This window comes from Vidua chalybeata, chromosome 6, assembly GCF_026979565.1.
Source record: "Vidua chalybeata isolate OUT-0048 chromosome 6, bVidCha1 merged haplotype, whole genome shotgun sequence".
Classification (NCBI taxonomy): Eukaryota; Metazoa; Chordata; class Aves; order Passeriformes; family Viduidae; genus Vidua; species Vidua chalybeata.
Genome location: NC_071535.1, coordinates 34,177,589 through 34,204,978, shown reverse-complemented (window position 1 = coordinate 34,204,978; position 27,390 = coordinate 34,177,589). Strand labels below are relative to the sequence as shown.

Genomic DNA, 27,390 nt, shown 5'->3' with positions numbered 1-27,390 from the left:
CGTAACTAGCAGTTCCAGATTTCAGCCGGTGCACTTAACTGTTCCTAAGTCACACCATCACCTCTTGCTTAGAGCCAAATACCAGGTACTTTCACTGAACCAACATCTAATCCAGTGATGTACAAGCATATGGATGTGGGATGAGTCAATAAACTAGTCTTTGAGAACAATGAAGAAGCTGGGTTTCTGAAACAGGAGAAATGCACCTACTGTAACTAAGTTGAGTGTCCAGTCTCCCAAAGACAACAGCTGCAAGCAGCCAGGGATTTTTTAATTACTGCATTTTTATAAGCTATTTCAAAAGTTAACTTTACTTAATTCACTAGTATGTGGCACACAAGGAACACCTGAAGCACTTCCAAGTGTTTTAAATTGCCTGATAACTAGAGGTGCTAAGCCAGTAGAAAAAAAAAGAGCCCATTTTCAGCATGGTCCATCCCTACAGCCAGCACAGGCTGGCTGTCAGCAACTGCAGTATCTTAATGAGAGCTCTACACTCTAAAAGCTGCTCCACTTCCACAATATGTCAGCACTTCAACCAGGAGGCTAGAACTGCCTAGACCACCTTCAGTAGCTGCTCTTCGTCCAGACTTGACCACCAAGTGACTAAATCCACCTCCAGCCTTACAACCGGAAGACAAAATTGGTCAGTCCAGCCACAGCAGTTGTCTGACTGTAACTCACAGCAGGCCACAGCAACACATTCAACACAAGCCAGGGATCAGAAAACATGCCTGGACATGAGCTTAAAAACACAGACCACAGAATGGATGCAGCATAAACGATCGTTTATGGGCAGAAAAACCACCTGGAAACCTTGTTGCCTGTTACACTTAAATGCTAACTATCTTAACTCAAGCAGTGGTACTTCTATATCTAGAATAATTTTTTTTAAATTACTATATTTTACTTAAAGTTTGTACCTTCCACTATATCCTGCCAAAAGGACTCACACAATGCAAGTAAAGTAATAGAGTTTCATTAGTGCTTTAAAGTGTAAGGTCGGTGTTTGTGAATTACTACAGTGGCTTAGTCTTCATGGGACTTTGAGAAACTATTTGGTAAAGGCTTAAACGCTCAGATTAAAATGCTAGAAGTTGTCAGATTCTGGAAACTTAAAAACATTTATTCCTATCCTGTTTGGAGATTGTTGGTGAACAAAATTACTAGCTTCTGTAAGTTTCCCAGGTCAAAGTTTGTCAGGAGATGAAATATTTGGCAGTCCTTTTTCAGAATTATTCAGTACCAGGACCAGTTATAGCACTTACCATTAACTGTGTGGTCTCTTCCCCTTCTAAATGGGGAAGATGAAAAGCCAGTCCCTACCTTTGGATGTGACAGCCCTGCCATATCAAAATTTTCAGAGGCTCTTCATGGAGCCAGAAATGAATAGCATGTAGGTGCTTGAATTCATGTAGGATTTAGCACTCAACTCACTGTCAGAGAACCTGCATCTACATGCCATGATCTGAAACACCTGTAGTGTAGAAGCTAGAACCGCCAAAGAACTTCAAGATGATCAGGCTTTCCCCTTCCTTACTATGAAAGTCATCTCCCATAAGTCACACACATGCCTGCAAAGCAGCTGTTTGCAAACTGTACAGAACTGCAGTGCTCTGGAAGTAAAGGCATTCATACGGAAAAACCAGAGTAACACAATCAACCTAAAATCTACATTCATAAGGGAACAAAACTCAAAAGTACTCAGTCAATTTGAGGCTACATCTTAAAAAATTAAAAGCACAGGTTAGAACTTAGGCCAGACATCTTCTCTGATAATGCTTAGGTGTACTGTCACCCTTCACAGCAAAACCACATGGAACCTCTCCTAGACATCCACACTGCCTTGACAAGGACTGAAGCAGGTGACTTCAAGGCACAACCAGTTTGACCGATGTGTGAACTCCATGTAAATTCAGAAGCACGGCAAAACCATTGTTAACTCTGCTGGGAGCTTTGCAATCCAAGGCAGCATTGCAAAAGCAGCAGTGCTGACTCACAGTGTAGAACCTTGCCTGACCACCTATATTGGGTTTACATGGCAAAGTTTTGGTAGCAGTTGCAGAGGTGGTCTCCATGAGAAGTCAGAAGTTGCCCTGTGCTGGACACAGCTGGTTCCATACCATACCCACTGCAGGCCAAAGAGCTGCCCATCAGCCAGGCTGACAGTGCCTCTGAAAGCAAACTTAAAGGGCAAAATGTCACATGGCATGGGGAGCAGGGCAGGAAGTGAGAAGCCACAGCACAATCAAGATCAGTGAAGGAGGTGCTATTGATACCGAAGTAGAGATTCCTCTGCAGCCCACAGAAAAAAAACATGAAGGAACAGGCATTGCCCTGCAGCCCCTGGAAAGGATGCCACAGCAGAGCAGGTCACATTTTCTGAAGGAAGCTGCGCCCCATGGAGAGGCCATGATGGAGCAGATTTTTTCTGGAAGATTGAAGTCTCTAAGAAAAATCCATGCTGGAGCATAGGAATAAGTGAGGAGGGGTCTGGCAGCTGGGAAAGGTCAACCAACCACACAAGCAAGGACAAAAGCAGAAACATTTCTAGTTTGCAGATTCTAGGCAGAATCCTCACACTCCAGTCAAGAACAACCCATGCTCCAGTCAAGCAACTCAAGCACTACTTGGTGCTTGCTCATCATTAGAGGTACTGTAGCATCAGTGAGGCTTAAGAAATACAGGGATGGTCTGAAATCTAGAAAGGCAGGTTTCCCTGGAATAAGTGAATAAACCAGTAAATAAATCAACCAAGGGAAGGAATGGGGAATTAAGTGAATGCAAGTGATTAGTTACAGTTCTGTTTAATTTTGTCACTGTCTGATACCAACTCAGAGATTTTGAGCTATCCTGTCTTTCCAGAACTGTTGACCTTTTCTAGCACAAGATCTTAGACTGCAATAACCAAAGTGCATTACAAGTTTCAACTGAGACAGACACCAGCTATTCAAAAATTGTCTCTTTAGTATCTTGTAGCGTTTGTTGAATCAGTGCCATTTGAGCTTTAAAGTGGGGTGGCTTTATAATCTTACTCAATTTCCATAAAAACTTTCCCCAAACAGGAAACGCATTTGAAGGGAAGCCTCCGACCAAATCAAGCTCATTGTCTGAAAGCCATAAGTCCAACTAAAACTGTTCAAGCCGAGCAGACTCTGCATACAGCACTGGATATAACATAGATGTTGCCTGACAATACATTTAGAAATATTTCCCAAGAGTTAGCTGTACATTCTAATAATCCCCAGCTGTGAACAAGATGTCACTGGGTACCATCAACTTCCTCCCCAGTGAATATTTAAGATAGAGGCATGTCGTTCCCTAAAGTAAGGGGAAACTTCTTGGTGCTCTTCCTTCACTTCAGGGATGTGACGCTCTAAGCCAAGTGCTCAAGATGAATAAGAAGCCAGGGCAGCAGCTCAATAGGAGTTTTAGTTAAAGAGTTGATACTACAGCAGCTGCTTCATCAGAAAAAACAAGGTCAGAGCAGGGGAAGTAAGAGAAAGTACTTCCTGCGCTTTGCATAAGAAATGCTTCCTCAGACTCTGTCCCTTTCCTATTTTAAGAGGTTTCCTCTATTCAAATCCAACAAATCCTGATTGCAATTTAGTATAGGTCATCAACTAAATAAGCTTCATCAGTGTCAGCATTTATAAATGCTGTCTTCACTTAGTATCTTGTTGAATCCAGTTGTGACTACATTCAGATGTTTTGTGTAAACAATGCCTAGCACTGGTGTCAATCACCTCACAATAAAACAGATGCCAAGAGAGTCTTGTATTTTTACATCAACATCTGCTAGTGAAACAAAAGCCACTAGCAAGTCCCACTAAAGCAATTTTAGATAAGTACAGTTCTACCCATCTGAACACTGGCATGAGATTCAACAAGATTATCTCCTCTCATTTGATCCTAATTGGTTGCCTTAGGAAATGCATGGATATGCGTGAACATCAGTCTGCCATACAGTGAAGAACTGACATGCTTGGCTTAGGCTGTTTGTGGTAATCCCTAGGTTTGCTTTCTAATAAATACTAACCAGAGACAAGCCAAAGATAACACCCTGTTTTGTCCTCTTAATCTGAGGTGACCTCATCACATCTATAATCAGCCTTCTGGCACTTCCTGAATACAAGTGCTTATATTCTCCACAGTTTCATGAAAGGTAAAGACAAGGAAAGAAGTGAAAATCATTTTTAGCTTTTGCTCTGACATGCAACACTTAATCACTGCCCTGCAAGGTTGGTTATATCTTTATAAGTGAGTTTATCAGTGCTGAACAAACTGAAGGAAAACGTGTCAAGTGGAATATATATGTAGTTTAACTTGATTTACTTGCCCCAGTGATTCCAAAGAAAAGCATGAATTCCTGAAATTGGACACACCTTTACCGGGAGGAAGGCTTCAGGCACAGTTCAGCAAAAGCTACCAAGTTCAGAACTGTTCTCCCACTCCCGTTGTCCTGCCTGAACAGAGGCACACCCAGGGAGTATATATCTTAGAGGGAATGAAGCAGATTTGACAGGAGTCTAGACAAAGGAAAAGCTAGTCAGAAGCTATTCTGCAGGCAACACTATTAATGGGCAGGCTAACTTGGAAGTAGCTATAGTACAAGCTTTCCACTTAAGGTCAGATGTGGAAATTTCCTTAACAAAAGCAATACAGAGCTAAGAGTTGCATGGGATACCTAAGAAGGTTTGAAGTTTAGCAGTTTAGAAGTTTAGAACAGTTTCCATGGTAAAATACTTACCTTTTTTAAAGAGGAGGAGAAAAAAGAGCTATGCCTCTGTAGTTCACTATTCTTTGCTACAGAGAAAAATTTGCCTAGAGTTGAAGTTAAACTTTTTATTTGGGACTGTCATTCACTTAAGAGCACACAGTTGCTTGATTTGTTTTAATCAAACCTTTCTCTTCATATTGAATGAGGTTCTACTACTGAACTCTCCCCAATTCTGGGACTTCAGCAGGGGCTGGGGAAAAAGTTCCACGATTGTGTGAAGCAACTGTGGAAACATTTTTGGTTTTGTTTGCCAACACAACTAGAAGCAAAACTTAAGGAGTTTTAGGTAAATTCTTAGAGTTCCAACAGGAAACTTAAAAACTTAGTTTGCCTATGACACCAGCTATTCAAGCAAGATCCAATCCTCAAATCTTTGGGCTCAAAATGTACTTGTCATACAATTGGGCCAAATCCAGAAATGTTGAGGGACAGGTTGTAGGAATGCTTAAATTTATTCAAGTGTGGTAAATTTTTTTCCTCTCACTTGGTTCCAGTTTCAGCACCAAAAAGCTCCTAGTATTCTAGAAGATATACTGTGTTTTTCTTGAGCTAATTATACAGGCCAAACTCAATTTGGAGGTTGGGACTGACTTTTTTTTAAATTACTTTCATGCAAGAACCATATACACACAAACCAGGATAGCTTCATCCTCCTAGGATAAAAGCTAACAGCTACACATCATACCTGTTTACACACCAAGAGATTTTACAAAACAGTGCAAATGAGTTAGGATGCTTCATCCTATGGGTGCGTTCAAATCCAGATTAGAAATCTGCAAAACATACACTGCAGTATGCTAATGAGCAACAGCTAGTTTCAGCTCCAATACTGCTGCCAAAGCACTTCAGGTGAAGAAGCACTTTCATGGTAAAGAAAAGCTCAACTTCTCTTCACAACCCAGCTAGTTTGGAACTCCTTTAGGTATCTATTGTTCACAATAAAAATCCTGAAATTTATATAGTCTCAATGGCAACTGAAGAGGAAGACAAGAAAAGCTGAGGTTTCACACCGATTGCTTTCTACTCCCTGTCCTATCCACCCTTAAGAGACATTCTATTTTAGTAACAAAATGGCAAATGTTTCCCTTGTCCAGGTATTTAAAGCTCTATCAGCCACCTTAAATTTAAGCCTGGTTTTTCAGGGTATACATGACTAATAGGTGAGCTGGGAAGTCCAAGAGAGCTTCAACAGTTAGATTTTAACAACTTCACATCTTAAGAAGGGTAGTAGCTTAGGTGGTCAAATCCAGCAGAGCACAATTTTTTTCTACTAATACATTTGCTCCTTCAGGGGAACTGAGGAGAGGACAAAACCTGACAGCCTTGGAAAACTTAAGTCTTCAACAGCTACAACTAGTAACATCCAGATTACTTCAGAGACAACTAGACTACCTCGATGTACGAGTCCTTAATTTATTAAAAGAAAGGCACCACTAAGTTGGAGCATAAAGCACTTTCTTAGTTCACTGTGAAGAGAACACTCAGCTCCCTGGAAACTCCTGAAGATGAGGAGGCAAAACAAAAAATTTGGGCTGACATCTTTTCCCATACTTCTAGACAATGGATTTAACAATCATTAATACACTACCACCAGCAAATTATGTCCATTTTGTAAAAGTCTGTAGAAATTGAAACTACTACTCCTTCTACAGTTCATGCTTAAACTGGGAAAGTAAAGGGAGTCCAAGAGCAGTTACTGCCACTGAGAGAACATCCTGACTCTATGAAGCAGAACATCCCTGGCTCTACAGAGCACCTAACAAGATAAAGCCCATAGAAGACAGCTTTGACTTTCAAACCTAGGGGTACAATCCCCGCTCATAAAAATACTCTCTGCACCTATGCAATAATAAAGAAGGAAAGACAGCCCATAGACAACCACAAAGTCAGGGGAATGCTAGTATAGCAACCCTGACCAAAAAATCATAGCAAAATTCTTTAATGTTTACCCCCTGTATGGAAAGCGTGAGACACGTCAGGTAGCACAGCCACCAGCCACCACTGAAATACTTTATTCCACCATGAGGTATTACCTATGTCACTTGGCCATCACTTCAGATTTTTACCTACAAAGCTGCAGGATAGCATCTCTAGAATAACCTGAGGCCTTCAGGTACAGCAGCCAGAAGCACCATTCTCTTACAGTCAAAAACTAAACCCCTGGACAGCTACATGTGTGCAGTGCATTCAAGAAATCCTATCCCATGGCAAGGACTTTCAGAAGTTATGTTAAAGCTCTAGTCAGACAAATTTCTGCATCTAGCTTAATTTCCAGGAATATTTCAGATGCATTGCAGCTAATTGAGGGCAAATAACACCACCAGCTAAAACACTAACAATCCCATTGGCTACAGTTTACTACAACAGCGGGAAGATATGGCAGCACTAACACCCAATCCCTTACCTGACAGATCTACAAAGCCTTGGTTGCAGATACTGGTATTGTTTTTAATTTTAAAAGGTGGATCAAGCTCTTCTAGATTTACATATTTTGAGGTTAAGACACAGCAAGGGAAATAAGTCAAGCTAATCTCCAGAACCGTGGAGTAAAAAAATTATTGCATTAACACCTCCGTTCATTTTACACATACCAGTCTCACAGATTTCTGTGTTAATTTGGTTGCACTAAGCCCTGAGATGCACACACATTAAAGCTCACATTTCCCTACAAGCTTAGAGTTTATAATCCTCTAGTGTTCCAGATGCATACACATTTTTAAAAGCTAATTTCGCACACAGCTCATCTACTTTTGCAACACTTGTCTGCTTACTTTTAAGGGCAAAGGAATAAGCCAAATGCAAAACTCCAGGCAGAAGCCAACAACAGTTACCACCATTCTGTATGGTAACTAGACCCAAATCAGAAGCAGCTTCTTGGCTCAGACAGAAACCCCTTTATCTGGCTAGAATCCACAAACTCCAACTCATTTAATATCCTCCACTTGGAAATTACACCCAAGAGCTTCTGGCTTTTTAGTTCTTAACTTGCACCTAGTTCCACCACGCATTTGTTTAAGCCCAAGTGTAGAATGCATATAAATCTGCTTCAAAGAAATGGGAAGGGAAGTGGTTTGATGTACTAGCTAGAGTAGGTTCTTTAATCTTCATGCTACTCAAGGGAGTCTATGCTGCAACAAAAGGTTACCATACTACGTTTCTTACTAGCGTGTATATGGTATACACAGAAGCAAGATCTAGAGATAGTGTACATCTGGACATTAAAGGATACCACTACCCCTACCAGGTGTTTTCACTAAGGATGCTTCCTTATCTATTTGATTCCCGGTTCACTCCTCCATACCATAAGTGGTCACACTGCTTCTTGTGCAACCCACTCTAGCCATAGAATCTGAGACAGTTACCTTTACATTGAGGCTGTATTGGATTGTTTTAATTTGTTGGAGCATCAAACCCTAAAGTATTAGCATTACAACTGAAAGATCATGTGATCTTATATTTTGGGTTCTCTATATAACCAAAGAAAAAGTTGTTAATCTCCATGAAATTATAGAAAAAGCACTATTCCATGCATCACAAGCCTACATATAGCAGCTAAGTTAGTGGACTTTGTTCATCAAAAGGCATAATATGGCTTCCCTGTGCAATTCAAGTGATAATGTCATGAATGTATTCTCAGTCATGAAACAGGGAAGAGAACAGGGATGGACAACATTTTCCACATTCCTTCTAGTCTGTGACCCAAGTAATGGTAACAGAGGACTGATGGCCAAAAGAAACTCTGAAACAGAATCTGCCCACTAAGTGTTTGGAACCTCTCCTCCCTATTTAAGGATCAGCACTTCCCTCTGGATATGATTCCAACTATCATTACCTGGACCAGTGGCCAAGAAAAACCACAGAAAAACAAGTTATTTCATCTGTCCTACTTCCCCGTCTTTCTTATCCCAACACACCTTCCCTTCCACTTACTGTAATTCTTTCTATCAGAGGCTCTCCCATGAGAAAGCCCTCACTATTATCACTCCCTCAACCCCAGCTTTAATCAACACCTCAGTGGCACAGAAAGAGCATGCTCCTTCCACTCTGAGTAGAGTAAAATTACATTCTTTTAGTTTGTCATGAGACTCAGAATAGAAAAAAATTATATTAGGCCAATGGTCTTATATCAGTGAATCAAATTTAACTTCAGACTGACAAGGGCTGCCATGTAGCCTACAGAGCCAATCTCAACAGATTCATAGAACAGAATCTCAATAGTCTATGCCTTGCACAGAAGGAATGCTGCTTCCTTCCCCTTAGCCACTTCAAGTCAAAGTGTGCAAGGCAAGGCGACCCAGTTTACAGAACCCTGGCACGTGCTCTGGGTCTATACTCAAGCAGTGAGCACTATGGTCCTCTGTGGCACTTACTCAGGTACAATGCCCTGCTCACATTCATTCATTTACTTCATCCAGAGCCAACAAAACTCCAGCACCAGCCCAAGAGGGGAGTCCAGGTGCCCATGGCAGGCAAGTTATCTGCCTACACACACCAGTTTCTGTATGACTTCCTCCACCTGCATGAAGACTCTGCCAGCATCACTGGTGGGTTGCTTGTCTAGGCTTTGCTGCTAGACTCTAGTTGCCAAAACCCTGAGCCAACATATAATGATGCAGCCTCTGTTCCTATAGGAACTAGTGTTATTTTCCTATCTCTAGGCACAGACCTTGGGGGGGAAGTACTTAAGTTTGTTCTCATTTCACACCTACCACTCACTTGCCTGCTGCATAGCTACATGCCACTTCAAATGAAAACCTCTGTCAGTGGGCCCTCAAAAGCAGCTGGCCCAGCCACAAGCCAGTGAAAGGCAAAAATGCACAAACCCAACATGCAGGCATATCCTTCTGAGCAGGCTACAGCTGGGAGACCACCAGTGAAGAGTTTGACAGTCCAGGCAACTGGAGGCTTATGAGGCCTTCTAGGGCACTGCTCTAAGGACAGACTCAGAACAGAAGCATCAGACAGTCACAGAGCAGGTCAGGTTGGGAGGGACCACAGTGGCTCATCTGGTCCCACCTCTCTGCTCAAGCAGGCTCATCTTAGAGCACATGGCACAGGATTGCATCCACACACACGGTTCTTGAATATCTTCAGTGAGGCAGACAGGACATCCTTCCACCAAGGGTGTTATTCCAGGCTGCTGCTGATGCCTTGGCATCATCCAGTCAGGCTCAGGCCAGTCTCCAGAGTACCCTGAAAGTGCCACACAGCCTAGAAAGTGAATCCCTTCATAAACCAATGCCGGTTTGCTCCATCGTCACCTGCGACACTGTAGGGACTGCACTTTCAGCATGAAGGCCTTCTACTCAGACAGCACAGGCTTCCATTGGGGCAGTTCTTGTAGAAAACCATAACATATTTGTCACCTAAAGTTTTTAAGAAATAGCATTGGTCAGAGGGCAGGCCTACTAGATGAGGCAATGTTTTCCTCACCAAACAAGCAGATGACTCTTTTCTAAAACCCATGAATATTGCTAACATTATCTATATTGTTACTGCAGCATCCCACAGGAGCCTAAGCTGCATCAGGAACCTACTTTAATAAAGACAAAAAAACATCCAGGATATGAGGCATGAGGCTGGTTTCAAAGTAAGGCCTTATCCTGGGAAAGCTGCTCTCAGGCTGAAGAGCTGCTGATAGCCTGCATGAGGCCATATACAAAGAACTCTTTTGTATGGCGGGTGGTTTTCACTGTCCTGGATAAAACTTTACACCCTGGTGCGACTAGCTATGCTTTCCTGTTGTTACTCTCCTAAAGCTACAATGCCTCCTCCCCTCAACACAAAAAAAAGCACAGAGTTGCATTCTCAGTCAGGGTTTTGGTGCCAGAGTACTTCTTCCTCATACCTACACGCAGTAAAGTCATCATACACAGAAAGCTTCACATGGTTCACATATAAGCTGCTGAACACAAGTTGTAACTGCTCATGTGAGTGAGTCAGAAGAGGCAGCCAGTTACATACTACTTCCATCATATCCTGATAGTTTTTCTGCATAAGCAAACATCTCACACTGACCTCCCACCTTATCCAGAAAGCTCCAGCATGGAATAGATTCACTGGCATGGAATAGATTCACCCACATCAATGGCAGCCTTCCCTGTTAGAGCAAGAACTTCACAAACAAGAGCTTCTCACAAATGAGCATAGGAATCTTAGAGTTCCACCAATGCAAAGACAGCACTTAAGCTTGTAAACGCCATAGTTTCAAGTCACAACAGCCGCTACTCTGCCAGAGTATCACTTGCGGACCAAAGCTGTAAACTACTCCCACTGCACACCAAGCTTGGCTCAAGGTCTGCTGTGCCACAAAGTCCCTGGATGGTGCATCAGTACCAGAGACATCGTGGCAGCTGCCAGGAGATTCTGACAGGAAGCCACCACACTGTCACACAGGATGCTTAAGTATGACAGTCAGCACAGCAGCCTTCAGGGATCAGCTTTAGTTCCACCTGTATTGCTTCCATGTTTAGCTTTTAATGTTAGCATAAAGCTTATTGTGTAATACTTAACTGCACTGTCAGATGTGCCAGCACCAGAAGAACTAGGATTCACCAGCCAAGTAAGAGACAAATGGGGTTTTGTTTGTTTGGGGTTTTTTTGACATAGTAATGTCGCAATTAGTTTGAGATGGCAGGATAAGAACATCTAAGATATTTAAATAGCAGTATTAATATTTCAGAGCTACTACACTACTGAAATGAGTTTACAGTCATCTTACCAATTGCTTCAGGCCATCTGGAAATGAAAGAAGCCAAGAGAGCATCTGCTCTGCACTGTGAAGATTACCCTAACACACTAGAGCTAGAAACTAGAAAACTAGTCCAAGAGGTTATCATTGTAGGTGTTCCACCAGCTACAGAGCTTGCTGCCACCACCAGCAAAAATACATGAGCAGTTTCTTTTCCTGTACCTAATCTTTTGCTAGCCAGAAATCTTTCATTAACAGCACAGCTCATTAACATGAGTGGGAATATTCTTGTACCCAACTCTGAAGCTCAGGCAGTTAAAACACCAACTCTAAGATTACACAAAGCAAGTAAAATCCTACAACATTTTTCTGTTTAGAACAGGGCCTTCTGTTCCAATAGGAACATAATGTTTTAATACTTCTCTACACAAGCATTAATCCTGTTCTTCAACACAGTTGCACAGTGTTTAAAAAACACAAGTCAGATCAGTTTCTTTAGTACACATAAACGAATTCAGCTAACATTAAAGGTCTAAAAGGAAAAAGAAGAAAGAAAAATAAGCAACATAGCTCCATATATAATTAGAGTTTTCCACCTGGGTAATAAATATCCCTCACCCAACCAAAACAAGCTATCTGTTTGCCATAGAGTAACAAATCTGTCCTATCTCTTTTCTAAAGACTTGCCTTTGGGTACTTGTTTCTTCATTAAATGAATCTCTCCAATGGTAAAGAAATCTAAAAGCATTAAAGTGCTTAAGTCACTAGTTACTACTGTAGACCTTTGCAATACAGAATGGTGATTAAGCTCAAACAAGAAACAAAATTCAGTCATTGAAAACCTATCCTAATATTCATTCTTCTGTTCTAGACCCCCCGTGTATGAAGCCCTCTGCCTCATATTCTTACTTACACACACTTTTGTAATGTCTTCCCACCATAAAGAACACACACTCCCTAATTTTGGTATGCATAAAGACACCTACTTTGTGGGACCCTTCCTGTGTGGCTGCAGTGAACACAGAGCAGAACACACTCCTTGTGCCACTCCTGCATAAGCTGCAACGCTGCTGCCTCCTCCCAGAGGGGACAACAAAGCTGCAGGAGCCATTTCATCACTTTTTACCAAGATTCTTATTTGGTGTTCCAGTTAGTAGCCAACTGCAGCAGGAAATTCCCAATGCTCTGTGGCACTCCAATTTTATGCACTGGAATCTGTTGGTAGCTTCACAATTTTACTATTTACTACCTTCCTTTTTAACAGCACTGAACTGTAAAGACCTCCCCCATCTCCAACCAGCATGCCTTTCAAGGAAGAATATGACACATTTCCATGCATGAAACTAGAAAGAACATTATAGTGACAACCCTGTCCCCTCTTATCATCTTTTAGTCCTCTGAAGTCACTGGAGGGGTACAGGTCCCAAATTTTCCAGAAATCCAAGCCTATTTGTAGGAAATCTTTTGACTTCTGTAGTCACATTGTGTGCCTTCTGCAACCATCCACCATTTCTCTGTGCTAGTATTTGTCATTACTGCCACCAACAGTTCTCTGCCATACATGAAGTTCACAATGGTCAGGAGTTATACTTGGAAATCAGAGGGCCAACACAGATCTCTCCCTGAACTAGAAAAAACAAAGGTCACACTTAATTGTCCAGATGGAAGAAAACAAAGCTTAGTGGCACAATCTATTTAATCTGCTATGAAAGAATACTGCTCAAATGCACCACACAATAGGAGATGCAAGAGCCAGCCAGGTCAAGCTCCCCATCTATCGCTTTGGGCTCGAGGAGGGGAGAAACAGCAAGACCTGGCTTGTCCCACACCCCAGATCGCATGACAGCAGAGAGAAAGAGGCACACAGGAATATGAATAGAAAATAAAGCCTGATTATCTTTTTCCAGAAGGTAGCATCCTTCAAACAGACATTTTTCAAGTATAGTCCCGCAATGCTCGTTTGAGCTACAAAAGTAGAAGTGACCAGGTGATTGTGTAACACAGCAGAAGCTTTACGAGAGTCTGTCAAGTGAGGAAACAAGTCACACAGCAGCCTTGGGCTTCCAAGTTATTTCTGGGACAAGATGTTAAACTTCCTATGGGGCTTAACTTGGGACAGTTGTTATTTACTGTCATTGGGCAACAGCATACATGCAAGAGCCAGATGTTTCCTACAAGTCACTGACACCAAGCCTAAGGAATTCACATCACTGCTCATAGTTTCACTATAACAAGAAACAGCAAGCTTCATACATCTTTTGAGAGCCAGGAAGTTCCTCAACAGACCTGTAGGTACTAGCTGCACTTTTAATTTACCTTGGTATTCAAGTAATTATCCTGAACTTGCTTAATCTGAAAGCTTCATCCCTTATTGGCACAAGAGATGTAGATACACCTATTTCTCTTCAATACCTCTAGTCTTCCAACATTTTCTGCAAACAGTAGCAAGCCATTCTCTTCTGTTTATGTATATAGTAACAGTACTGGCTGCCTATCTTAGAACACTACGGTAGCAAGAGAAATGCAAGAAGGAAGATCTAGAACTTGATTCAAGCATTATTGCTGGTCATTTGAATTCACCGAGTGTGACTAAAAAGTGTTGTTCACCTTTAAAAGAATTTCAGCTTGCAAATACTGCAGTTCTAGTGCTTACCATACAGAAAAGAGTGCAAAAGAGCAGGTATCACACTTGGCATCTGAACACCTACAAGATCAGATTCCCAGAACTGCAACACTGACACCTGGCCAGGGAGACTTCCTGACAGGAATACACTCTTGATCACAAGTCTGCACGAGAAATACATACTGGTGTAACCTAGTAGTCATTATTTAAGAAATTAATAATGAAGTCTTTTTGATTTTATTGGAACCTAAAGTATGCCACATTTATACTAATGACAACTTTACTGGCAATGTCTAATCGCTGCAAGAGATGAAGCTCAGGGGCTTATATCAATCAACCTGGTTGCAAGCAAGCAAATCAAACTCCTCACCTTCACATGACACTTTGAGGGGCAAAAAGACAGATTTCATGAGTAAGACATCCTGGAAATATACAGCTTTCCATTTAAGAGCTCATAAGTCAAAACACTAAGGCACATCTTCCAAGAGAACTACAGATGTTAGTGTTCACAGCTGGTATTCTCCCCAGACATGAAGGAAGAAATAGCAAAGTCAGTGTACTTACTTCAAGCAAAAAGTAAATCAGCAGTCCTTTGTATTTGGTTTCCCACTCCCCTGAAGTAGCTCCCACTCCAAGACAACACAGCACAGGGAGCAACTAAACTGCCTTGTACAGTACAAAAAATGGTATATATGAAAACTGTTTGGTATACAGGCTCATTGTACAATCATGCACTACCATCAGGATTTTTTAATTTTGTTTCAATTGCACTTTATTAAAGCAGTTAGATACTTGTGCTGATGAAGACTCTAGTCATCCAGCCAGACTCTTATTTATCACTTTAAAGTTCTTCTCTATTTGAAATCACTCTGATTTTGAGTTTTATGCTTGATGTCAGGTAATAAAAATATATGCATAACCCCACTGTGTTTCCTGATCTTTTAAAGCAGGTCTCAGTAATTTATGGCACACACCAGTTCTGACTTAGAGCTAGTGAGATCAGAACTAACAGTTGCTGTTACACATCTGGCCATAAAAGAGGCTACACAGCACAGCTGAACACAACATCAGTGCAGCCAGCAGTACGCTTTGCATAGCTCTGAGAAGCATTTAATAGCCTTCATGGTCAAACAACACTTGCATTAGAAAAAAAAGAACATTTCACTAAAGTCCCTTATTGTTATACTTTGGCCAAGTAAGGATTTCAAAGATTCCTAGTCTTGCCTAACTATGGTCTAAGTTAATTAGGCGCTACACTTCAAGCATTTTAGATGGCTGGGTCAAAAATGCACATGGCCCATGCATCCAACATGCCTGCAGAGTGGTAAGTTTATTCCACTTCCCCAGAGCTATGCAGCAGCATTGGCTGAAGAACAGCTACTGTTTTGCAGCTTTATAATTGAAAACTCTCACGCTACTCCGTAGTGGTGCTGCAGTGGTAACACTCACTCACTGGGAGAACCATATTTAGAAAAATGTTGGGTTCCCCCCCAGAGCAATGTAATAGCTTGGTAAGTGAAATGAACAGCCCCAGTAAGAGTCAGGCATTGTCAGATTATTAAAAAAAAAAAAAAAAAAAAAAAAAAAAAAAACAAAAAAAACAGAGCTAGACTCCTACAGGGAGAAACCTGGGCTGACGGGATCTAGCTTTATTGGAAGGATTCATTTAATCCCTGCTTGGGAACATAAAAAAAGAAAAGTCCTAAAGCTATGAGCTGGAAACAGGGGCTACATTAAATGCAAGTCGAGCAATATAAAAACACAGCCTGCCAACCTCCCCCCTCCCGTGTTTTTCTGCAATAAATACCAACAAGTCAATAACCGGTGCGTGAACTTCTCGCATGCAGCCGATACGCGGCTTTTAATAAGCGAGCGGGGGAGGCCCTTGCGAGGGTCTGCGCCCGGGGGGCGCGGGGCCGGGGGGCGCTGCCCGGCGGCCGGGGCTCCACCTGCGGCGCTGACAGGGCGCAGGGGCGGCGGGCCGGGCCAGGGCGCTGCAACCTGCCGCGCCGGGGCGGCAGCTCACTTACCCGGGGCCCCGTGGCTCGGTGGCTGCGACCCGGCGGCAGATGCACCAGCAGCAGCGCCAGCAGGAACGGGCGAGCCCCCGCGCTGCGCCAGGCCCGCGGCATCATCGTCCCTCGGGGCGGCGCGGCTCTGCGGCCACCAGAGGCGGCTCTCCCGGGCGGTGCGGCGGTGCCGGACCCGCGGCAGCAGGTTCCCCGCCTCGGCCATGGGGATGCCCGTTATAAAGCCGCGGCGGGGCGGGGCCGGCCGGCACTGACCGCGCCGCGCGCCTATCGCCGTGCGGCCGCCGCCAATGGCGGGGCCGCGCCGCCTCTCGCCCGGCCCCTCGCCACCGGGCGGGCGGTGGAGGGCGCGGGGCGGGCGGCGTCCCCGTCCCCGTGGCACCTGGAGCCCTCGGTGGCACCTGGAGCCCGCGGCGGCCGGACGTGCGTGCGGGTGCCGGGCAGCCTCGGCGGGGCCGCGGGATACGGCCGGCCAGCGCGGCCGGCACTCCCCGCGGCGCTGCGCCGCCCGCCCCAAAGCCATGCAGGGCATAGCCGGCCCCGGCCCCGGGCGGGGGCAGTGACAGCTGAGCCGTGCAGGCGCGCCGGGCTAGCGAGCAAGTCATTTGGGCGTAGGAAATCACCGCATGGTCCACAAACCGTGTTCATTTGGTCCTGCGCTCTGGGGCCACAGTCTGCCTCTCCCTGAAGATCTTCCTCTGTGTTCCCAGCTGCACAAGTAGCCCCAGAGCCCATTGCTTTGTATTGCCCAGCAAATCCCTTCAGGTCTCATGCAGCTGATGTGTTCGGTGAGCTGGTGTCTTTGGTGATACATGCCTTGCACCTGGGAAAATATCCCAAGTCCAAGTTGGTACCTCTTGAGATGACAGGCCCTTAGAGACTGCATGTGGGTCCCAGTTCGTCCAAGTACCAGGCACTCAGTAATGGGAAGTTTGGGTAGAAAGTGAGCTTTGTCATACAACAGGCAAGTTAGTGCAGCTGTGGAGCAGAAGCTGGAGAAGAGGGGAAAATGGAGATACAACTACCAGCAAGGCCCAGTATCTACAGGCATGTCTAAAGAGGGAGCAGTACCACGGCATTTTAATGGCAGCAAGCTGTCGACCCTGAGCATTGGAGGCAGCGAGTAATGCCAAGCCTTCTACCTGACATAGGGACTGAGCAGTAGAGAGATCTTGTGAACTGGACTGGCTTGCATTTACATCAAGTCCTTAATTTTCAAATTACCAGCTTGAGTGTTATAGAGGGCAGGACAGAGGTCCAACATATTGCAGAATAATATGCATGAGAGGTCATTGCTGTGCATGTAATAGTGATAATAATCTTTAGGTAGGATGCTTTGTGGTGCTTTTATGGAAACACACAAAATATGGCATTTTTTCACACAATGTATTACCTTTCTTTACTCAGTGACCTTACAAGAGGCAATACTCACACTTGCAAAAATTCCCTGGAGTGTATCCGCTAGGTATGGGGAGGGGCTGCTACGCCCACACAAAGAACCTTGTTACACAGTAGAAGTCATGTAATTCTGGCATCTTATCAGAGCAAAGCAGAGTGGTTAGGTACAGCGGTTGCTTTAATCTTTCTTTTCCTAAAAAAAAAAAAAAAAAAAAAAAAAGCCAATATGTAACATTTTGTCATTAGCTTAGATAGGATAAGCTGTTTGTTACTCACATGGAGCTCTGCCAGTATTTATTCTTGGCTTACAGATTTCTCTGGGACTCCAAACACAGCACCCCATACAAGCCTGCCTTAGTCCTAACCCTCACCACTCTGCCAGCCTGGTTCTAAGCTTTGCCAGCTCTTCTCCAGTATGGCCTGTGGTATCCTCTGATTTTCCATATCAAAGTCTCTCTGATCCACACCTGAACAGATGCCATTCCACATGACATGAGCAGAGAGACCTTGAAAAGAAGAGGAGGGAAAGAGCTGGGAAATCTGAATATGAGTGTCCTTGTGGATACCAGGATCGGCTTCGTTGAGGTTGGGCATGTTATACCTGTGCACACCTGAATCTGTGAAAAGACAGGCAGATTCTAGTACGGTTTTGTTGAGGCAGTGATCCCGCCACTGAAGTACCACATCACCTCATACTTAAGTCTTGATTAAATTCCAGTCCAGATAACAATATTACACTTGCCTACATTCTCCTCTCCAATTTCATAGGGGGATTTTTGCATCTGACCTATTTAGTGCTTTGCCTTCATGTGTTCTTTACCACTTGTACTTTAAACATGAATGCTTTTCTTTGGTGTATTTTTCATACACAAACACAAAGATATCAGGATCTCTATGCTAGATGTTTGTTACCACCATGAAAATGTAATTGTTTTCTTAATCCCTAATAGAAAATACCAACTACACTGGAAACCTATCCACCAATGCCTATGAGGCTCTGACACCAGCAGCATCTTAACACCAAGTAGAAGTTCCAGAGAGGGTCAGAAATTCCCAATAACAGAAACCTTTGACCCCTTCATGGTCAAAGCTGTTCATAACTTTGCCACACGTACTCCCAGCCATGGCCAGGTATTTCTCTGTGGTGAGAAATATTTCTCCTGTGGATAGTAACTGCCTTAGTGCAGAAGAGACTTCATAGCCTGGCTTATGTATCACCACTAAATTTTACTGAGGTGTTCCAGTCCCAAAAATTTCAGCAAGTCACCATTCAGGAGGCTGGAGGGATATCCAAGCTCTGTTTAAAGATATCATTAAGAGAGAAAATACATGGGTCTTTTCCAGTGTCATTTCACCGTTAAGAATGTGTGCCCAACTCTTTGGCACACTGCGCCTGGTACTCTAGTTGTTATAGGTGCACTTTGATGTTGTGTCATCAAAGAAAAATCTAGGTAAATAGAATAAACTACAGAAACAGAAAGCTTTGGGCCATTAAATTGTCTGTTGTTTCTCTCAGGTTGCTAGCAAGTAGGAAGTGCCTGCACTGGGCATCAGTGGCATCGCAGAGATGTTGATGAGCCAAGAGAAGGCTACTGACCAAACATAAGAGGAATTGGGCACCTAATCTTCTCACCTGAACTCTTCTGAAAAACCCTGCCATCACTCAGCGCACCAAATGCCGCTGGCACAGTGCCACTTCCATCAGTGGCATGTCTCGCTAGCAAACTTACCCAGAGTCTGTAACTGAAAACCACAAAGAGAGAGAGAGACAGAACTGGAAGAGAAGTTGTTCTTCATGTCCAGGCATTTGTATACCAGGCCCAACACATGGATCCTTCAGAGGAAGACGTATGCTGAGCCCTAATGAATTCAGCTATGCAGTGATGGTAAGGTAGCACTGAAACTGGTACCGTTGGGACTTGTTGTGTACATGAGATACAGCCTACGACTTGCACCTCTGAAGACTTACCCCAACCTGTGCCCATCTGTTGATGATCAATATCTTGTTGCTATGGTGCTTGCATATCACGTGCATCACCACAAACTCATGGCACAGGATGTGTATATTGGTGGTCTCGACAACTGTTCAGGGAGAATTGTTTGATTATTTGCCTCTGCTTCTACTTGTCTTGTCCTCAAACAAGTTTCAGAAGATCACTGGCCTCTTTTAAACAGTATTGGCACTCAGAACCGTCATGGGATTTATCTGCCACAGCTTCCATCAGGGCACAATTCCTCTCTTGCACATGTTTAGTAGAAATGATTATTCAACTTTCAATAGAGAATAATCTGCAGCCTCCAAATATGATGTAATTGCTTTTAGGGACTAATTTACAGTTAGAGGTTCTTTTTTAAGTCAGTAGATGCTACAATCACTCCTGCAAGAGGTTTAGATGTCACTTGTCAAAATTTTAAAAAGAGGTAAAGAAGAACATGGGAAATTTGCTGTAAGATTTGTTGTTGTGGGTTGTAACAATGCAGAATTTAGAGCTTTTGTTTGTTTGGGGTTTTTTGGGGGGGGGGGTTGGGTTTGGTTTTTGTTTTTGGTTTGTTTTTTTGGGGTTTTTTTGGGGTTTTTTTTTTTTTTTTTTTTGTAACTTTGTGCCCATTTAATAATTTGGACCATTTAATCAGAGAATTATCCATTGCTGCCAGGTCTTAATTGCTGAGAACCTGCAGTAGCAGAAGAACCCTTTCTACTACACTGACACCTGCAAATCTCCATCTAGAGGCAAGTTGGGGCAGTCCAGAGTAAAGACAGAAAAGCCACAGCACACTCATGACCCTATGAAGAATAGCAACCACAGAGAGTCTGTTCAGGCACCCTAAAATGAGGTGGAATTCAATTTCCCCCAGCTTCCCAGACATAGGTAAAGTAAGGGGATTGTGGAGACGAGCAAGTTTGACTCATTGATTATGAGCATGCAAATCAGACATCGTTGGGTTAAAAAATATTCAGTCACAGCATACAGCAATTATACAGTGTCATCCCAGTGTCAACCAGCTTTTTACTACATCTGGCACTTTACTGCATTCCTTTCTTTTTTGTTTTCATAATAATACTGGTGTATGGAAAACAACCTCTTCCCATGATGGAATAACAGTCAGTTGCTGCTAACTGCAAAGTATTCACACTTGTTGAGAAGCAGAGATACATTGCTTTGGGGTGTTCAGCATGTTTTGGGGTGTATTTGCTGGATTATGTCAAAAAAAGAGAGTCTCAGCTTTTTATGGAAGCTAATTATATGTATGTATATATATGCTTGAATGAAACAGAAACACTGTGAGTAAAAAATAAGTGTTTTATTGGGCTTTTCATCCTGGAAGCTCTTTGTAGAATATTCACTTATACTTGAACGAAAAGCTTTGTCAAAAATATTACAGGATTTCAAACCTTTTCCCATGAAATCCATTTAGAGTCTGCCACTTCATTCATTATACCTCATACAGAAATGCTGTTCAGACTTTTTCTCTAGAAAGGATATTAAATTGTATTGGTTCTGGCTGCACTACTTTGGTTTCCCAAAGAGTTGTTAGTAGTCCTGACTAGTTTACACCACTGCCAGACCTTCACCTCTCACTAGTGCCCATCCATCTGAGCCTAATAACCCAGTCATACCTTCATGTACCTATATTATTCCATCATGGGAAGAGACTGTTGGCCATACCCTAGTACTATTATGAAAACAGGACAAAATTAAACAAAAAAAGAAAGGAATGCAGTAAAGTGCAAGATGTAGTAAAGAGGCAGTAATGCTCATTTGATCTTCAGTATGTTTTTTCATGGTACTTCAGCACATACCTATTTTTAAGGGTGGAACCACTACAATGACATAGCTGAAGTTAGTCTGTAATCTGTCAGCTCTTTGAAAACAAGGATATTCTCATTGTTTGGCCTTTTTACTCTTACTTATGTTTTACAAATTATAGGATGTTATGCAAAAAATCAATATGAGGCCCTCTGCAGTGGTGATGAATGATGGGTATATATGTGGCACTGGAAGATTGAATTACTCTTCCAAATATCTATCTAATAGATTTCTAATGTTAATTGTGCACTCCTTTGAATTCTGTAAAGCAAATATAACATCACTCCAGGCTCTAAACAGAATGCCAATCAACCATATCTTTAACCTTTAGAATCTTTATAAGTACTTAGGGACTTGCCAATATTTTTTTTTTTTTTTTTTTTTGTCAGCTATGAGTTTGAAGTTGGATTGGACTCCATATGGACTCCAGAAAAGAGATCTGTTCCAACCTCATTTATCAATCTTATCAAGGCAAGGATTCTGTCTACCTGGGTGGGATAGATGGAAAGTGGGTGGGGAAAAAACAACCTCTGTGCTGAAATTTTGAGGACTTGGTACTCTGGGCTGCAAATGCGAAGGAGAGCAGCTGGTGAATCCCCCATACATGAGAACCCTCTGCCCATGCCGAGTGGGCTCACCATCAAAAGTACAAAAGAAAAGTGTGTGTGGGAATCAGGCTAGGGCTCATGGAAGGCAGGGTCCCTTGCCTGACCTCCCCTCCATGTGATCCTCAACCAGCACATAGCACAAAAAGGAGAAGGAAGCAACTGAGGACCAGACCCTGCAAGTTCAACAAGTTATGATATTGGGACTACATTTTGTTGCTTGAGCACATTTACCTTGCCTCACAGAAACGCTCAGATGAATGCAATGAAATATTTTGTCTCACAGATTAGCACCCCCCTCATCTGCCTCTCTCCTTTAGCAGTCTATATCTTCGGGAAACTCAGAATCAGATTTCTGCTCTAAATGGCATGAAACAGCTTGGAAATATACTCCAGCAAAGAAATCCTGACATCAAATTAGACACTCTGTCTTCTCAGTTGTGGAGGCAAAATGGTGACAAAACAGCAGAGTACATTCTAAGATGCCTTGATCCCACAATTTTTCATCAAGGCCAAGAGTAACACTTGTTATCGGACAAGCAAAGTTTGTTTTTTCTTCCCTACCAGTTTCTTAGCACTGATTTAAGTTTCACACTGACACCAGCGAAACGACACTTAAATCACAGCCCTGAGAACCAGCTATATGTATCCAAAGCTGAGCAGAGTTCAAACCTCAGCCCTGTGCTGATACAGAGTCTTTTCTGTTTTAAATTGCCCACCCACTCACTATTCCCAGCTGCCGAGCCACATAACGTTCAAAGACCACACACAAGGTGCAAGAGCAATAGGGGCCTGTTGAAAATTAAAGTGCAACAGCTTAGTCAAGACGATAGACTCCAGCATTGCTGCCTAGAAAATGGGGGCAAGGAATGAGACGGAAGGGCAGACAGGACCGTGGGAGATCCATACAGAAAGCAATGGAATCTACACTGGAGTCTATTTTGCAGAAATCCCCTATCCTCAGCTCAACAGATAACAGAGACACACAGAGCTTCCTATATGAACACAGGCAAGAATCAGCTCAGAAAAAGAGCTGCTGCTTTCCAGAAGCTAGACGAGATACTAGGGTCCCAGGGTTTGTTCTCAGCTTGGCTGAAAGCACCTAGAGCTGGTCAAAAGCCCTCTCTGCCTTATTTCCCATTCTTGAGCAAGTGTAAAGGAGTATAAGACAGGTTTTCTATATCCCATTGCCCCCAACAGACAACAAAACTGTCAAAGAGCTCTGGTTTCTTCTCTCCAGTGCTGCTGATGAAGGAACCTTGCTCTGAAATGCACTCATTTGAATGCCACATAGTAGTGTCACCTATTTCTCTTCATCCCATTTTAAGAGCACATTGCTATTGAAAACTACAGAGTGTTGCATTACCACTCAGTGGTAGCACAAAGGCAGAGGTGGGTCAGCACCATCACACATCACAGTACAACCCACCCCTTTTAAGGAAAGAGTGTGGTCCTCCTAGTGACTCCAGGCTAGTACTCACAGGGTCTGAGGCAAACTGGTGAAACTAGACTGTATGCTGAACCTCTCTGCTCATATGGCCAAGTTTGCAAAGAGTTTTGCACAAGAGACTGGTCACCTCAAAATGTTTTAAAAACATTCTTAGGTTTTGTCCTGTTGCTTATATACATAAAGGATGTGTCTTCATACACTAAGATTTTGTGCTTCATCACTAACCAACGCTGAATGCTTAAAGGCTGAGTCAAGCTGTACTCTAAGTATGGGCTGTTTAATCCATCACTAAATGAAACAGCTTCACTGCTGAGACAAGGCAATGTTGTAACAGCACACGGCACAGCCCAGCAGTCAGAACAAGAAACAACCAAGGTGGTTTCTAGCAAAGTGCTCATCATGTTTGAAGAGGCAGACTGCCAGCACTCTATGGTGTCATCCTACTCCCTAGTTCTCACCTGGGACAGCAGCTTAGAAGAGAAGAAAGGAGATGAGATGAAACACACCGTGAACTTGCTCACTGCAACTCTGATTACTACTAAAGCAAAAGAAAGCAAGTCAAGGAGGCACTGGAAGGGAAGACCAGTGAAGTACCCCATACCAAGTACTCTGAGATGGTAGTTTGAACCCAGAACCACATAGGGAAGCTAGCATGTGTTCCTGTAATGATCTAAAATAGAAGCACAGATACAAAAGTGCTTGCAGCATTGTCAGGCTCCTACCTGTGATCCCAGGTTTGGGCTTCAGAACATGCACAATGATAAACAGAAAGATACCATCACTGGAATTTTGGTAGTTAACTCTATTGCTCTATTAATTTCATTACCTTCTAAAAAAATTGGAAATATAAAATATAGGTTTACATGGACACCATTTTGAGATTTTGATTCCTGTCAGAAACTCAGTGCAGAATAAAACCTTACAGCACACAATTGCTTGCATCCAGCTTTTTGAAATATCCCACTGTGATACATATCAACCTTTTCCTTTTGATTGATAGACTTTGCTAGGGAAACACAGCAGAACAGATGTGTGTGCATGGGTGCCATCAAATTAATTTTAACGCTCTTTTTTTCCTGCTGCCCCCTCCCACCCACATGCTTATAAAGTTATTCTGAAAGATATGAGAACTCTAAATAATGGGGGGAGGGAGAGTGGGGATTAAAGCACATCTGAAGAAAGTAGTATAAAATTGCACTGAAAGCAAAAAATCCTCCCACCATAACCTACCCTTGTCCACCCCTGTGTCAACAAATATGCAACCAATTAATGTAATTGCAGAGTTATTTATGGCGCACAGGAAAGTGTAGTCAGGGACCCTGAGAAACAAGGTTGTAGGGATAGGAACGCCTGGGTTTCCCCCTCACCCCCTCCTTTGCAGATGTTTAAGTTGACTTGTGGTGTCCATGTGTCTCATAACCAACAGCCTGTCTACTTTGCAGGTGTTGCTTGCTGTATGGGGGTGGGTAAAGTGGATGAAAGGAGACCTGGAAAAAAGTTGGCGTCTTCTGATTTCAAACTGTGACCAGAAGCTATTGGTTGGGTTTAGATATTCCCCCGCCTACTCCCACCAACTTTGCAAGCTACAAAAGCCCCATACTTAATCCCTTCAGATGACCCTTCTGACAGCAGCAACAACATTTGAACAACAGGGGGAAAAAAATTTCTTAGCTCCATGATTTGATTGTTCAGGGTGACAGTTTTGTTACTGTTCAGTGCCCTGCACAAGAGAGGTTTTAATTAGAGCTATTGAGTGGTTTGAATTGGCACAATTAGGGTCAGCATTAATGATTGCTGCATGTGTTCTTTTGAACAGTAAGGGCTTTTTTTTGCCCATGGACAGGAGGGGGTAGCAGCTAATGAACTAGGAGAGTGCAAATTATCTCTGCAAAGCTGGGGCAAGTGTAATGCACACTGTGGATAAAGTGGAGAGCAGGAAGAGAGAACACAGCTTATGAGGCTGATCAAGAAGACTTCCCAGGAATGTGCTGAGCACCATCAGTCTCCAGTGCTTGCCATTTGCTTCCTCAGGTGTTAAGGCTATATAAAGCACTGACAAAGATGTATTTCTTGTATCACAAGGAACACCTCAGAAAAACAAAGTATATCCAGTATTTTCATACTGAAAAATACAAAAGGAGAAGGGGAAAAGGCTGCAGTCTGCAGAGAACAGTAGTCTGCTTCAAAACAAGGACGTGCTCATGCAAATTGGTACTCCCATGAGTAGGCTTGTAGGCTTTACCCACCTCCCATTCACTTCAGCGTGATACTGGATCATTTCAAAGGAACACAGCCACATAAGAGACAGACATATACATTTGTGTACAAGGACCCTCCTGTGTGTTTGTAGAAATGCCTCTCAAATACACACACCTGCTTTACCAGCACAGCAGGTGGATGCCAGAGCCCCATGCATATGGCAGCTCTGCCAAAGGCTGCTCCTTAGAAAACAAGAGTCCTCACAGAATGTGCCACTCGACTTAAAGAGCAGACCTCTCGGTGGGGCATAGCTATGGTCTCCTCAGAACTTGTAGATTTCTAATGTGTTCATTACAGTCTCTTCCTGAATCCACACAGTCCATGAAGCTCCCAGGTTGCAGGAAGAATACACACCCATGTCATTCCAGCATAGCCAAAGAGACTTATCTTTTACAAACCTATTTAATGACAATACCCATCTGGGTGCAGGGATGCACGGACAGCACAGGACCTGCCCCACTCTCATGAAGAACCTCCATTGCTTCTGGACTGTGCATGTCCTCCCCAAAGCACGCGCAACTTTTGCCTCAAGCCTACAACAAAGCTTTCAGAGTATTCTCCATTTCCTAAAACAAGCTTTTGGTCAGGCATTATATTAGAACCACAGACCGTGCTTCACCTTCAAGGTACAGAAAGAGTTTGTTCATGTGCCAGCTACCCAGTGGTGGAGCTACCTTCCCCCAGAGAAACAGCCATTCCCCACTTATACGTGCAACACATCTGTCTTTACTAATGGTGGGTTGACCCTCTGATACCTGAATTAACCTAGAAGTCCCTTCTGGGGCCCAAAAAGCCCAGGTAGTACATCACTGCCAGGGTCACCCATGGGGCTGTCTCAGGTCTGGCAGTACCAGCTGAGCCAGATACTGGCACTGATCTCTGGTCTGGCCCTAAAATCCTATGCAAGCCATCAGGCCTGCTGTAAAATGTCCCTTCTCACTGCCTGCAGTAATAATGTCTCTTGAATGTGACCCAAAGATGGAGATACATTGCCAGGCACCATGCATCAAAGGTTGATTCTTCAGTTGGTAGAGCAGAAAGGTATATGCTGTCAGAGGACTGATCCTGGTACATTTTTCAGAAAACATTTTCAGCCAAACTTTCTGCAGCCATCCCAGAGTGTGGCCACCATCACCTAACCACTAAAATTTTTGAGGCAGAGCATTGGCACCAGCCAAGGCTGCACAGCCCACCAGCTCCTTCATTGGCAAAACAGGTAAAACTGTGTGCATGACTGGAGTGGAGAAGCTGAGTGGAATCTTGGGTGTGCAGTCTTGGCTGGGAACTAGCCAAATACTTCACCTTTTACATATGCAAAGGAAGACAAAGGTGCTCAAAATATGGAGAGAATTAGACTCTTTGGTGTGGTTTAAAAGGGCTTTCTGTGCATTTCTATTATGAGATATTTTCAGATCTTTCAGCATCTCAGTCTCTCTCTAAACATTACCGTCTCTTAAAAAAATTCCAATTTTTCTGGCTTTTTAAAGTAGGCAATATAAATTATGTTATTATTATCTAGAATATACAGTAGCCCAATGTGTTTGGGAAATAATTACAGGCCAATATCTTGCCATGCAAACAGAGGTCAAACAGACTGTGCATAAAGAGCTCATATTCTCTAATAGACTAATAATTCTCTCATTACTAGACATAATTCTCTCATATTCTCTAATAGACTAATCCAGTAGGAATTTAGTCTGCAATGTGAAGATTTAAGCAGTGATGCTGCTACAATCCATTTGAAG

General features: G+C 43.1%; 1 protein-coding gene and 1 long non-coding RNA gene across 13 annotated transcripts in view; one reads left to right on the top strand and one right to left on the bottom strand.

Moving 5' to 3' along the window:
- SMOC1 (SPARC related modular calcium binding 1) overlaps window positions 1-27,390 on the bottom strand; it is a 163,953-nt gene that overhangs the window by 114,171 nt on the left and 22,392 nt on the right. The window contains exon 1 of one of the 12 annotated variants that reach the window (XM_053944835.1): window positions 16,125-16,291. The exons of the other annotated variants lie outside the window; for them this stretch is intronic. Within the exon in view, the coding sequence (XP_053800810.1) occupies window positions 16,125-16,229 (105 nt within the window). The 5' untranslated portion in view covers window positions 16,230-16,291. Of the gene's footprint in view, window positions 1-16,124; window positions 16,292-27,390 lie in introns of those variants that run through there. 12 annotated transcript variants of the gene reach the window in all.
- LOC128789198 (uncharacterized) lies at window positions 16,716-21,785 on the top strand. The gene is made up of 4 exons (XR_008431349.1): window positions 16,716-16,912; window positions 19,039-19,408; window positions 20,178-20,392; window positions 21,721-21,785. It is a non-coding gene; the product is annotated as an uncharacterized LOC128789198 (long non-coding RNA).